The sequence below is a fragment of the Cebus imitator genome, unplaced genomic scaffold, assembly GCF_001604975.1.
Source record: "Cebus imitator isolate Cc_AM_T3 unplaced genomic scaffold, Cebus_imitator-1.0 Scaffold6, whole genome shotgun sequence".
Taxonomy (NCBI): Eukaryota; Metazoa; Chordata; class Mammalia; order Primates; family Cebidae; genus Cebus; species Cebus imitator.
In genome coordinates this window covers 10,635,838-10,648,604 of record NW_016107321.1, presented here as the reverse complement: position 1 = coordinate 10,648,604, position 12,767 = coordinate 10,635,838, and the positions used below count along the sequence as shown (strand labels likewise).

The window sequence follows — 12,767 nt, the reverse complement described above, 5'->3', positions numbered from 1 at the left end:
AAAAAAAAAAAAAAAAAAAGGAAAACAGGGCAGTCTTAATTGTGTCATGTATCCTGGCCTCAGAGGGACTCAGGTTGGCATGTTCCAACTCATGGGCTTGGGAGTCCAAGGGGCCTAAATGTGAATCTGTTTTCTTCCATTTACTACTATGTGACTTGGGATGATTATACAATCTCTCTGTATTTCAGTCTATCCCACTTTCAAAATGTGGAGACAGTTACTACCTCTCAGGGTGTTTTTGAGGAGTAAATGAGAGCATATATGCAAGGTACCTAGAAGCAGCAATCCCTTGGCATAGGGTAGACAGCAACAGGTGGTTCTTCCTAAGATGCTATGGTCTCTGCTACCTCTCAGCTTTAGGCTACATAAGAAAGTGTAGGGACCGGGCTGGTCCTACCCCAAGGTTAAGGAACATAGAAGGTAGAATGAGAATTCTGCTCTTAGGTGCTTAGACTTAGGTGCTTTGAGAGGGACTTTGTTGAATCTGAATTCTTTCAAGTGGCAGAAAGTAAACAAGCTTCTTGGTTTGACAGGACATGCTTGGCTCTTATTTCACAGTTGATATCCACACAGACAAGAGGAATATGACTGCTTATTAAGCATTCATTGAGTAGCCTTTCCCCCCTCCCAATAAACATATAATTAAGATTCAGGGCCTGTGGGGGGGGGGGTAGAGAGGAGAAGAGAGGGAGAATTCCTCTACATACCATTAGCTTTACAACCATTAGTTTGCATGCCATTAATTTGATCCTATAGTTCCCTAGCCAGATAATGGCAAGCTTATTCTCTATTCAATGTTGCTAATCTAACTGTATTCAAGTACATTCTTTGCAACCTGAATACTCCTTTCTGTATTGCCGTGAAAGCAAGCCAGGGCAGGAATGTGTGAGTGTATCTGAGGCTCTGTCCTTTTCCTCTTTCTAGCCTAGTCTGTCAACACTGCTGCTCCTTGTGGAAGCATGAAGTTCCTAATGCCTAAAATAGGTAACTCATTGCTCCTCTAAGAGCATCATAAGCTGAATGAGCTGATGGGGCCAAGCCAGCCCAATCTGGCAGCCTGTGTGGTTCCGAAGGACTTCCTTTAAATTCTGTGAAGACAGGGACAGCACCCAGAACATATGTGCTGAATAATTTGACTGCCTGAGAAGATGAACGTCCTGCTTCCGTCTGAGCTTTACGAGTTTCCACAGACATGCCAAGCTCCATCAGCATCCAATCTTTCCACAGCCTCGGGAAATTCCCTGACCACTATTAATTAGTAGTCAATCAGTAGGTTCACCCATGTTATAAAAGATGTAGAGGACTACCACTTGCCACAACTACCCAAAAACAAGAGCCTGAAATAATATGAAACAAGAAAGAGACATTTCTATTCACCTCAATTCCTCTTAAGAAAAAAGCTGTATTTGTTTAGGAAAACTCTCTTACAATAGAAGGCAAGACTGCAGACCCAGGTTGCCTTAATTTGGGTAAAACCCTTCATGCTAGACACGATGAAGAATATATTCAGGAGGGGAGAAGAAAAGAGGAAAGGATGACAGTGGAAAACTGCACACTCTGCCAGTGACTTTTTGTGAATCCCTTAAAATTTTGATAAAGTTGTAATAATGCACCAAATGCTTGGAAAAAAGTATCTATTTTTACGGAACCCAAAGAGGAGATTTGTGCCACATTTTACATGAGGTGAAGCTGAAGCAATAGCTTGGGAGCAGAAGAGCAGAGAGGAGTGTTCTTATGCCAAGCACTGGAATTGGATTTGGGTTCGGTTTAACCAAATCTTTAATGAAAAGGGCCCAGAGGTATATGAGTAACAAAAATTTCTGATTAGCAGCTGGTGGATGTAAATTTATCAAATAAAAATTTGGCCCACAAACAATATGCAGTACTTACTTTGCATTTATAAAGTTACATGATGGACAGCTCTGTTGCTTAAATGATGGGCATGCCCAAGTCATTTCACAAAAGGAATGTCACATAAAAAGAACTTCCGGACCGGGTGTGGTGGCTCATGCCTGTAATCCCAGCACTTTGGGAGGCCACGGCTGGCAGATCATGAGGTCAAGAGATCAAGACCATCCTGGCCAACATCGTAAAACTCCATCTCTACTAAAAATACAAAAATTAGCTGGGCATGGTGATGTGTGCCTGTAATCCCAGCTACTTGGGAGGCTGAGGTAGAAGAATTGCTTGAACCCTAGAGGTAGAGATTGCAGTGAGCCGAGATCATGCCACTGCTCTCCAGAGCCTGTCAACAGAGTGAGACTCCATCTCAAAAAAAATTCTTGGCTTATAAGCAACTCTTAAGTATTTTTCCTTTATTTTATTAACAGCTATCCAATGCTGATCTTCACAGTGCCACAAAGAGACTCATGCTCTCCTGAAAGCAGCAATCAAACCTCACTGGGGCTTGTTGAGAGCATTTCCCCTTGGAAATGTCTCCTCGTTCGACAGTCAACAACTTCATCATTTTCAACATGACCCAGGCCATGAAATATCAGCACACTCTTTAACAATAACTTTATTTCCAGCCATTTTCAACAGAAAACTAACCCGGGAAGCAGACCATAGCAGTATCCTGACTTTTAAAGGAATAAACTAGGCAACTATCTTTTTACATTGTCTAAGCATGACTAGCTTAATGCCATCACAGAGCACATCAGGGGGCAAGAGGTGACAGTCACCACTGCAAAGCTGGCATATGGGTTAGTGATTCCAAACCAAACCGTCTGATAAAGAAGGTCAGAGGGAAAGAAGGGGGAGAAGAAAGTAAAGGAGGAGAAACGGAAAAAGCTTCTCTGAAGAATCAACTGACACCCTTGCAGGTCGTGAAGCTGAGTCTCCTTTTAGTAGAGAGAGCTTAACCATGTAAAGATGCCTTGTTAAGTGATGCCCACATAAATCCTGAAATGATTAGAATCCCATGTGAAGTAGTAACATTAATAACAGGACTTAACAGTCTCCTTTACCAGGAATACAAATGTCAACACTCCCCTCCTCCCCAACCAAAGAGTAATCAAACAGGATGGTTTTCTTCTCCATAAAACACAACAGAATAACCTCCATACCTACTGGACCAGAAGTGCTTTCTATAAATTATTTACTCCGTTCCGATTCCCAGAAATCGAAATTAACTTTCCCATCAAAATTAATGGCATCACCTGATGCCGTTACGTTACCCCTCGTTAAAAGAGGCTGGGACCAGGCGGAAGAAAGCAGACTCACCATTTGATTGCTATACCAGTACAGTGACGACCCCTTCAGCATCACCCAGAACTTTTTCCATTTGTTGCTTAGGAAACTTCCCTTTTCCTTTTTCTTATACAGCCACCCTTGGCAGTCAGCGTGGCCCAGATCTTTACACGATATCCTCCTCCGACTCATTGTGAGAAAACCTGCAATGATTACATGAAGAGGTAGATAAAGTATCACCCTGATTTGATAGGTAAAGTATTACTCTGATTTATGTGATACAGCGAAAGGCAGCTTTTAATTGCCTACCCCCTGGGGACTTGGATTTATGCAAAGCCAATGCAAAAAAAAAAAAAAAAAAAAAAAAAAGAAAAGAAAGAGAGAAAGAAAAAACACATCAGCTGATTTTTTTCTCCCAGTGAAAATAAACTGCAATGTTTTCTAACATTCATTTGATGCTTAGAAGGTATAAGATATAGCCGAAGAAACAGCGCAGCGAGACTAATATGCAAGTATTCGTCTAAGAATAGTATTCACCAAGAATAAGTTAAAAATAATTAAAATCGTAAGACTGGCAGGCATATCCGTGCAGTAACGTAGCTCCTCTCAACAATAACAGCAGTAGTTATGCAATAGATGGTGAAGGGTTAATGCCCACCTCAAAACACAGCTACTTCCCGACTCACTGCCAGTTTTTCTAAGCTCTTTCAACACACCACGAGGGATTAATCAAAATGAACAGCATATCATCATTTCTTAAAACCGATTCAAGAATAACCAAAAATTAATCTGCCATCCACTCCTCATATTAGCATTAAGACAGACAGAAATCTGATCCCAAGGAAGCATCGGGAGAAAAGCCACACTCAACGCACACAGAAAGGGTTTATAAAGAAACAAAAGAGATCGAATTACCTTGAGTTTTCCTCCTCGGCTTCTGACGCAAGGGAACCTGCTGAAAATGCAGGAAGGAAAGAAAAGAGGAAATTTCTGATTGTGTTGTAACATTTGTAAAGAGAGAAGGAGGGAGGAGGTGGCAGTGTTTATGAGCAGGATGGAATCTAAAAAAAAACTCTCCAGGCAGAGCTAACGGGGAGCTACCAGCTGAGGCACAAAATGTGCTAATTAGAATCAATATACATTGAGCTGAACCTGAAAAAAGAATGTCACAGAGCACAGAGCGTTTATCACTAATGTTTCCTGTTCCCACCCCCGGGCTGCTCTCTCACTACTACTTTAGTTATGATACCACAGTGTTCACGGAAGTTTTCGAAATCAAAAAATATTTCCCCTTTTACATTTTTGTGAGAAAAGGAAAACTATATCTTGTTTCTTTTGCAATTTCAAAATAACAGTGATTACTCAGATAAACCTGGAAGACAATTGTTACAAACTCAAAATATTAGAGTCACTTGAACTATTAAGTTCATAGTCCTGCTACCACATAGGGTTACACCTAAACCACATGAATTAAATATCCCAGAAAATGAAATTCCACAACCTCTTTTAGTGAGAACTCACTAGCAATCAACCCTCCTTATCAGGAAATTTTTACTTACAGACAAATTAAAATTTGTTATTGTGTCTTTAAATATCTCTGAATATTTCTCACGTTTTATGGAAGACAAATTAGTTACCACCTACTATTCTGTATTAGCTCTTCAAATCTTCAAATCAGACATAAGACAACATAGCACGAAACATGTGTTTTCTCCACAATACATTTTAAGCAAGCATAGAATCAAACTATCAGCAAAAATGGAAAATATTTTTAAATGCTTTCAAATATTTGTGTGTGTGCATGTGTGTGCGTGCGTGTGTGTGTGCATGTGTGTGCGTGCGTGTGTGCATGCATGCGTGCGTGTGTGTATGTGTGTAGAAAGAGAAAAAAAATTTTGGCTTGAAGTTTTATTTGTTTTTTTCTTTACAAATATGTAAGCTGAATTGATTTAAGTTTAAAAGACTTCACCTTTTCTGTTAACAGGTATAGAACTCAGGGGAAAAAGTATGAAATTGAAAAGCAGTTCTAAAAATGTGGTATGCAGGCTTAGCACAGCATTTTATGATGTTATTCTAGAGGTGCCTGGCTTATATTCTGCATCTCTAACTGTTGATCTTGTAGCGCTTGTATATGGTTCTACTGTGTGTTTGAAGAAGGGATATAACATGGTGAAAGTCTTTAAATTCAGAGGGCTGGAATCAATTCCTGGTTATTATAATTATTAACTGTGTAGCCCTCTCTGAATCTGCTTCTTCATTTATAAAATGATGATATTGGTAATCATTTTAATCCTATAGGTCTTATAAAGATTTGGCAATATTTATTTATGAAAATCCTCTGAGAACTGAACAACATTCCTTTATGTGAGTATATGTAATATAATATTGTTGAGATAAACAAATTCTTTATGTCTAGTAAACAGAAAAAAATCCTAATTTTTATAATAAGTATGACTTCTGTTTCTTTCAGCACTTATGATGAAGCTAAAGTGTTTAAATTGTATTTCCTAAGAAATATAGATCCCAAGAAATACTGCAATGACATTTTATCTGACAAATGTTAGAGTAAAATTTATCCTCCCCAAAATTAATCATCCATAAAGATGGTAATAATTGCCTTAATTTTTAAGCAAATATAGACATGTTATAATCATGGCACGTTACTAAAATCCAGGCATGTTATCATGAAAAGGATATAGTCTTAGCCTCACTTCACAATTATCTCTCCCACTGACCTGTCTTGTGGCCTAAAGTTCCAACCATTCCCTCAAATCATCTCCTAGGACTTTTTTGGATATGACAATTCTCTGAGATCAGTAAAACCCAACTAGTACCAATTGACAAAAATATTTTTGCATAAATATGTGTATTATTTGAGAGGCTAAATTTTACCTGAGAACTAGGACTCAAGATAAAGAAGAGAATAAGTAAATTTAGATGACGGGCAGGATTTGGGGACTCTGGGGTCCAGGAGCACTTAAGACAAACCAAGAGCCAGGGGAACAGGGAGAAGAGGGCATTGTTAACAGTCATTCCTAGAGTGCTCAGGCCCCCAGTGAACAAGATGAAATTACATTAGTTCAAATAAGAAGAGCTGCCTTCTGATGAACGAGTGAGAGGAGGGTTCCTGGAAGGCAGCAATGGGATCAGTCAAGGCAGAGAGGAGGTGATGCTCCTTCCATCCCTCCCAGCTGAGTACCAGTATCCACCACCCATTCCTTGTGACACCCACTGGGACTGAAGGCCCTCCAGCTCCACCATCAAACCATAGGGCTACTTCAGGGAAAGCCCCAAAATGTGAGCTTTGTCTCAATTCTGTCTAAGACCAACCCTTGGTCTACACCACGTTCTTGTGCCTAAAATGTGATGAGAATAATACCTCAAGCAGAGTGGGCACCCAACTCAGCGAAAGGCTTTTTTTTTTTTTCAAGTAGGAAGGGGAGCTTAGTTATTGAGTCATTGAGTCAATCCTGTTCTGACAGTAATTCTCCTAAAGCAAATTATTAACTGTTAAAACTGTTTTCCCTGACCAGAAGCAGACTGGATATTATAGAAATAACAAATTCAGGGAGTTTCAGTTTCATTTAATATACATGAATTTGAAACCTAAATTGGTTTATAAGAGAACAAAAACAATCTTTGAGAACTTTATTGCATCTAAGATAGATTTTACTCCTCACAACAGGAAGTAGAACCCGCGAACTAGTCAGTTTCAAAAAGATCTTGCATGTGGTTTTTCGCTAGGTAAGTTAAAAAAAAAAAAAAAAGCAAGCAACCAGTTTTGCGTTTTATGAGAAGGTTTTTCAATAGAGGAAATTATAGCTTGTTATCATCATAAATATTCAGTGCCTCTTAAGATATTTTCTCATCCTATTTTCTTCCAGTTTGAATGTTACAGGTAAAACTGAAGAATTATTCTAAAAATCTGGCTTGCCCTAACTTGGTTCTAAAATTGAGGGAAAATTTTTCTTTGAAAAGATGTATTTATTTTTTATTGAATAAGTGTATTTGTGTTTAACTTTTCAAAAGATAGTTCAAAAACTTCATTTGGCCACAAATCACTCAAAGACACATGGAAATATACAAAAGACCCAGTAGAAAACACACAAAGGAAACTCCTTTGAGATTGAATGATGGGGCTAACACGGAGGTTACAGGTAACTATTATATTGACTTATAATCCATATAGTAGTTGCTAAACCTTACAAGCAAAATTTACCCCAAGATGTGTTAAAATTCACAGTAAGATGCTCTGTCATGACATCAGACTTTATAGTGACCCTAACCTTTTGGCAAAATCTATGTAGTGATATGCTGGTAAAATGGGCTCTCTTGTTACAGGAGCCCTAATTTGTGGTTTTTGTCAGTTTCTGTGGTACAAATCCTCACATCATTGACAATTTCAAGCTACCAATATTTTAACAACCAAGCCACAAAAATTCCTGACTCTTTTAGAGCCATGGCACTGACAGAGCCATTTAGGGATGTTTCTCCAGAAACCCCGGACAGCTCCACAAACGTCTTTTATCCTTCCTGGAAAACTAGACTCAACTTTTTAAAGGAGATTCTAAAGTATCCAATTCAGAAACATTTACCTGTGAAAACATGTGAAAAGCTTGCTTAATTTTTTCAGAAGAGTAACCACCTTAAAAGTACTTCATACATTAATTGAAATAATCTCTCATAGTAGTGAATAATGGAGACAGACAATAGACATTCTAATAATAACAGAAGCAGTAATAAAAACAATGACAGGGGTTGGGCGTGATGACTCACGCCTGTAACGCTAGCCATTTGGGAGGCTGGGGCAGAAGGATCTCAAGCCCAGGAGTTCAAAACTGGCCTGGACAACATAGCAGGACCCCATCTCTTATGTCAAAAAACCACAATGACAGCTAAGAAATATGAATAAAGCTAATAATCATATCATGTTGATGCGTGCCAGGCCCTGCTCTGAGTCTTTTCAAGATACTGGCATTGAACTCTCCTAGCCGCCTTTCTGGCTTAGGTGCTATTATTATGCCCTCTTTACAGAAGCGGAAATTAAAGCAAATGGAGCTTCGGAATTTGCCCAAAGTCGCCTGAGTAAATGGTAAAGTGCAAATAGGTATTTGAAGAATAAAACTCGGAATAGCAGACTGTTAGGGTATTTGCTTGCATTGTTGCTGTTTTGTTCAGAAGTAGGGCAGGGAAGCAAGGACTAGAGTTTGTGGGGAAGCTGAATGCCACAGCATTTTCTACCTAGAAGAGGAGCAGAAGAAATAAAAGATGGAGGACTGGGAAGAAGGGGAGGAAGGAAGAGAGAGGAGATAAGGAGTTGCAGGAAGGGCACAAGAGAGAAGGAGGAGGATGACAATGTAGAAAGTGGAGAAGAACAAACTCCAGGAATACTGTGGCATTTCTAGCTTAAACAATTACAACAAACGGGTTAGCATCATAGAGAACACAGAAATCTATATACATATATATATTTATCAAACTCAGTATCTTTACTACTGAAACTATATAGTTTCAGTAGTGTATATTATATATAGTTTATATATATATTATATATTATAGTATATATATTATATATAGTGTGTGTGTGTATATATATAGTTTCAGTAGTATATATTATATATAGTTTATATATATAATGTATATATTATATATAGTTTATATATATATTATATATTATAGTATATATATTATATATAGTGTGTGTATATATATGTATAGTTTCAGTAGTATATATTACATATAGTTTATATATATTATGTATATATTATATATAGTTTATATATAATATATATTATAGTATATATATTATATATATAGTGTGTGTATATATATAGTTTCAGTAGTATATATTATATATAGTTTATATATATTATGTATATATTATATATAGTTTATATATATATTATATATCATAGTATATATATTATATATAGTGTGTGTGTGTATATATATATATACAGTTTCAGTAGTATATATTATATGTAGTTTCAGTAGTAAAGATACTGAGCTTGATGAACATGTGAGACATCTAAGTGGAAATACTTGGTATACAGTAGTATTTAAGGGGTTAGAGATTGGGAGGAAATCTGGAATAAAAATGTAACATTGTGACTTGTCACTGTGTAAAGAGCAGAAGTCTCGTGTTGTGGTCATATCACCTAGAGAATGTATAGAATGACAAACGCTCAACATCAGAATCCAGAGGAAAACCAAAAGAAAAAGTAAAGAACAGCAGGAGAGAGGGCTGCTGTGGAGCAGAGGGAGGAATACCAGGGAAAGTTAGGTCCAAACCTTCCAATACTGTCAGTGTGAAAAAAAAAAAAAAATGACAAGCTGCTCTTGGCCAAGTGCAGTGGCTCATGCCTGTAATCCCAGCACTTTGGGAGGCCATGGTAAGCAGATCATGAGTTCAGGAGTTTGAAACCAGTCTGACAAACATGGTGAAATGTTGTCTCTACTAAAAATACAAAAATTAGTGGGGTGTGGTGGCAGACACCTGTAATCCCAGCTACTCAGGAGAGACTGAAGCAGGAGAACTGTTTGAACCCGGGAAGCAGAGGCTGCAGTAAGCTGAGATCGTGCCAATGCACTCCAGCCTGAATGACAGAGCCAGACTCCATTTCAAAAAAGCAAAAAAGAAAACAGAAAGAACAGGTTCACTAAAGATGTGGCAAAAACTGTTTAACTCTTTTGTGGGGCTACCAAGACCAATTGAGTGGGGTGAGAGACAAGTGGGAACTGGAGAAATAAAGACAGCATTGCAGACTACTCTTTCGAGAATCTTCACTGAAAAGAGGCGTCATGATAGTAACAGGAAGGCACACTGCCAAAGGACAGAGATTGCCATAGACCTCCCTCAAAACCAAGCTTCTGTGCTTAAACCCTTCTATTGCAGTTACATACAGATACACACTTAGAAAGCATTTCAACAATGCAGTATCAAAGGCTTCAATTATATTCATATTCTAACTCATTGATCGTCCATTTCTTTCTGCTTTTTGTCTTACTTTTTGAGATTGTTTTTAAGGGAATTAAATATCCTGTTATCTCTCTGTGTACTCCTCCCTTTTTCTATTTCCCCCTCATTCTCCTCACATTACACTAACTTGAATGTGATGTAGATTATTTCCTTGCCTTTTTTTTCCTTGTAGAGACAGGGTCTCACCATGTTTCCCAGGCTGGTCTCGAACTTGTAGGCTCAAGAGATTTATCCTCCTCGATCTCCCAAAGTGCTGGGATTACAGACATGAGCCACCACACCCAGTCTCCTTTTTTACTATCCATAAATAATATTTTAACAAAACTATAAGTAATAACATCAATACAGACATTTATTATTCACTGTTATGTTTTTGTAAGTTTTTCACTTTGATACATGTATCTCTAGTTCATTTGCAATGCTGCATAGTACTGCAGTGAAGAAAAATGCCACAATTTATCTCTACCTATTGATGCACATTTAAATTATTTACAATGTTATGCTATTACAAAAATGTTGCAATTAACAATTTTGTATAACTTTCATTGTGCATATATGCAGGTGTCTTTCTGGGCTACATATTTATCTGGAAGTGGAGTTCCATGGTCATAGGATATGTGCATCTTTAACTTTTTAGATATTCCCACATTTTTTCCAAAGTGCCCTACTTACAGAACCTCCTGCAACATATAAAATTTAGCTCTCTACAACCAGGAATATGTTTTAGTCCCCTATCTCAGAATTTCATAAATCTTTCCTATGTCTCCTTCTACATGTTCATTTTTTTCTCTTTCATTAATTTCTGCTCTTAGGATCCTTATTTCTTTAAATTAAAAAAAAATTACTCTGTTATTCTTTTTCCAGCTCCTAGAGATGATGTTTATCTTATTTATATTCTTTGCTTTTTTTATAATAAAACATTCAGAGCTAGACATTTACTGTGAATTTTGCTTTACTTGTATCTCCCTGTTTTTCCATTCTAAATCATTTCTTTACACCCAATGAGATATTTGCATGTGTATTTATAGGTTTCTTAACATATGGGAACATTTTACTAGTTTTTTTATTTCTAAATTCATTCCATTTTGTTCAGAACATATGATTATGATACCAATTTCTTGAAATTATTAGCATTTATTTGTGACTTATTACATAACCAAATTTTGTAACCATTTTGTATTAGTCCATTCTCACACTGCTTTAAAAATATTACCTGAGACTGGGTAATTCATACACAAAAGAGGTTTAATTGACTCACAGTTCCGTGTGGCTGAGGGGGTCTCAGAAAACTTACAATCATGGTGGAAGGAGCGAGGCACATCTTACATGGTGGCAGGAGAGAGAGGGAGAGAAGCAGGAAGCACCAGATACTAATAAAACTACCAGATCTCATGAGAACTCACTCAAAATCACAAAAACAGCATGAGGGAAACTGCCCCCATGATCCAATCACCTCCCACCAGGTCCCTCCCTCAACATGCAGAGATTACAATTTGGATTACAATTCCAGATGAGATTTGGGTGGGGACACAGTCAAATCACAGCACATTCTATGTAAATCTAAATCAAAACTGCTTATTGTTTTCTAAATCTTTTATATCTCTCTTTATTTTTGTTGCTATAGTCACAACTTTGTTAGTATGTCCATCCTTTTATTTTCAGACTTTCTATGTGGTTGGTTGGTTGGTTGGTTGGTGCCATTTCTTTTATAAGGATCATATGGCTAGATTTTGATTTTTTTAATGTAACAAGATTATCTGTGCCTTTTCATAGGTGAGTTTAATCTACTTACATTTAACATCATTTTTATTTTGTGGTTTTGGTTTAACTGGTTTCATTTAATTTTATTTTTCTCTTCTTTGTTTCTCGCATGTGATTTCTCTGATGTTTAATTTAGTATTTCTAAATTCACCATAAATATAACATAACTTAGCATACCGTAGCTCCTGTTTGAATGACCACTCTCTTGCTATTGCAGTCTACATATTTATTTTTCCATTAAAAATGTTAAGTGCATTATTATTTTTAACCATAAATTTATTATGATTAAGTTATTATTTCTCAATCAGAAATCACAAGTTTTCCTATTTCTGTGATCATCTTTGTTTCATTTATCATATAGCTTCCCATTGGATCCACTTTTCTGTTTAGATGGGTGCCTGTTTGCATAGTCCCTTTAATGAGGGTCAGTAGGTAGTAAATTCTCAGTCTCTGTGTGTATTGTAATGCCTTTATTTTCACCTCAAAACTGAATGATAATTGAGGTAGGTATAAAAGTATTTCCACCCCTGGCACTTTGACTATTTTGATCATTGGTCTTCTAACAACTATCACATTGATCAGATTTCTGCTATCAGTCTATCATTCATTATACTTGATCCTTCTCACTCTGTTAAGTCTTTCTTATCCTTGATATTCTGTAATTTTACTGCACTGTATCCAGTTATGGACTTATTTTTGCATCTTTTTTCAACATGGAAAATTTCAAAAGGTCTTCAAATAATGTTTCTGTTCTTTTGGGACTACTGTTAGATTTACATTAGAGATGAGTGATTTTTTTTCCATATCTTAGCTTTTTTTTTTTTTTTTTTTTTTTTTT

General features: G+C 36.9%; 1 protein-coding gene across 6 annotated transcripts in view; it reads right to left on the bottom strand.

Annotated features, from left to right (window-relative positions):
* Positions 1-12,767, bottom strand: part of IPCEF1 (interaction protein for cytohesin exchange factors 1) — a 201,264-nt gene that overhangs the window by 86,783 nt on the left and 101,714 nt on the right. For 3 of the 6 annotated variants that reach the window (XM_037742101.1, XM_017537739.2, XM_037742092.1), the window contains 2 exons: positions 4,105-4,144; positions 3,223-3,392 (listed from right to left, as the gene is read on the bottom strand). In XM_037742101.1, the coding sequence (XP_037598029.1) occupies positions 3,223-3,392; positions 4,105-4,144 (210 nt within the window). Of the gene's footprint in view, positions 1-3,222; positions 3,393-3,847; positions 4,077-4,104; positions 4,145-12,767 lie in introns of those variants that run through there. The other 3 variants (XM_037742096.1, XM_037742100.1, XM_037742103.1) reach the window with 2 other exon arrangements.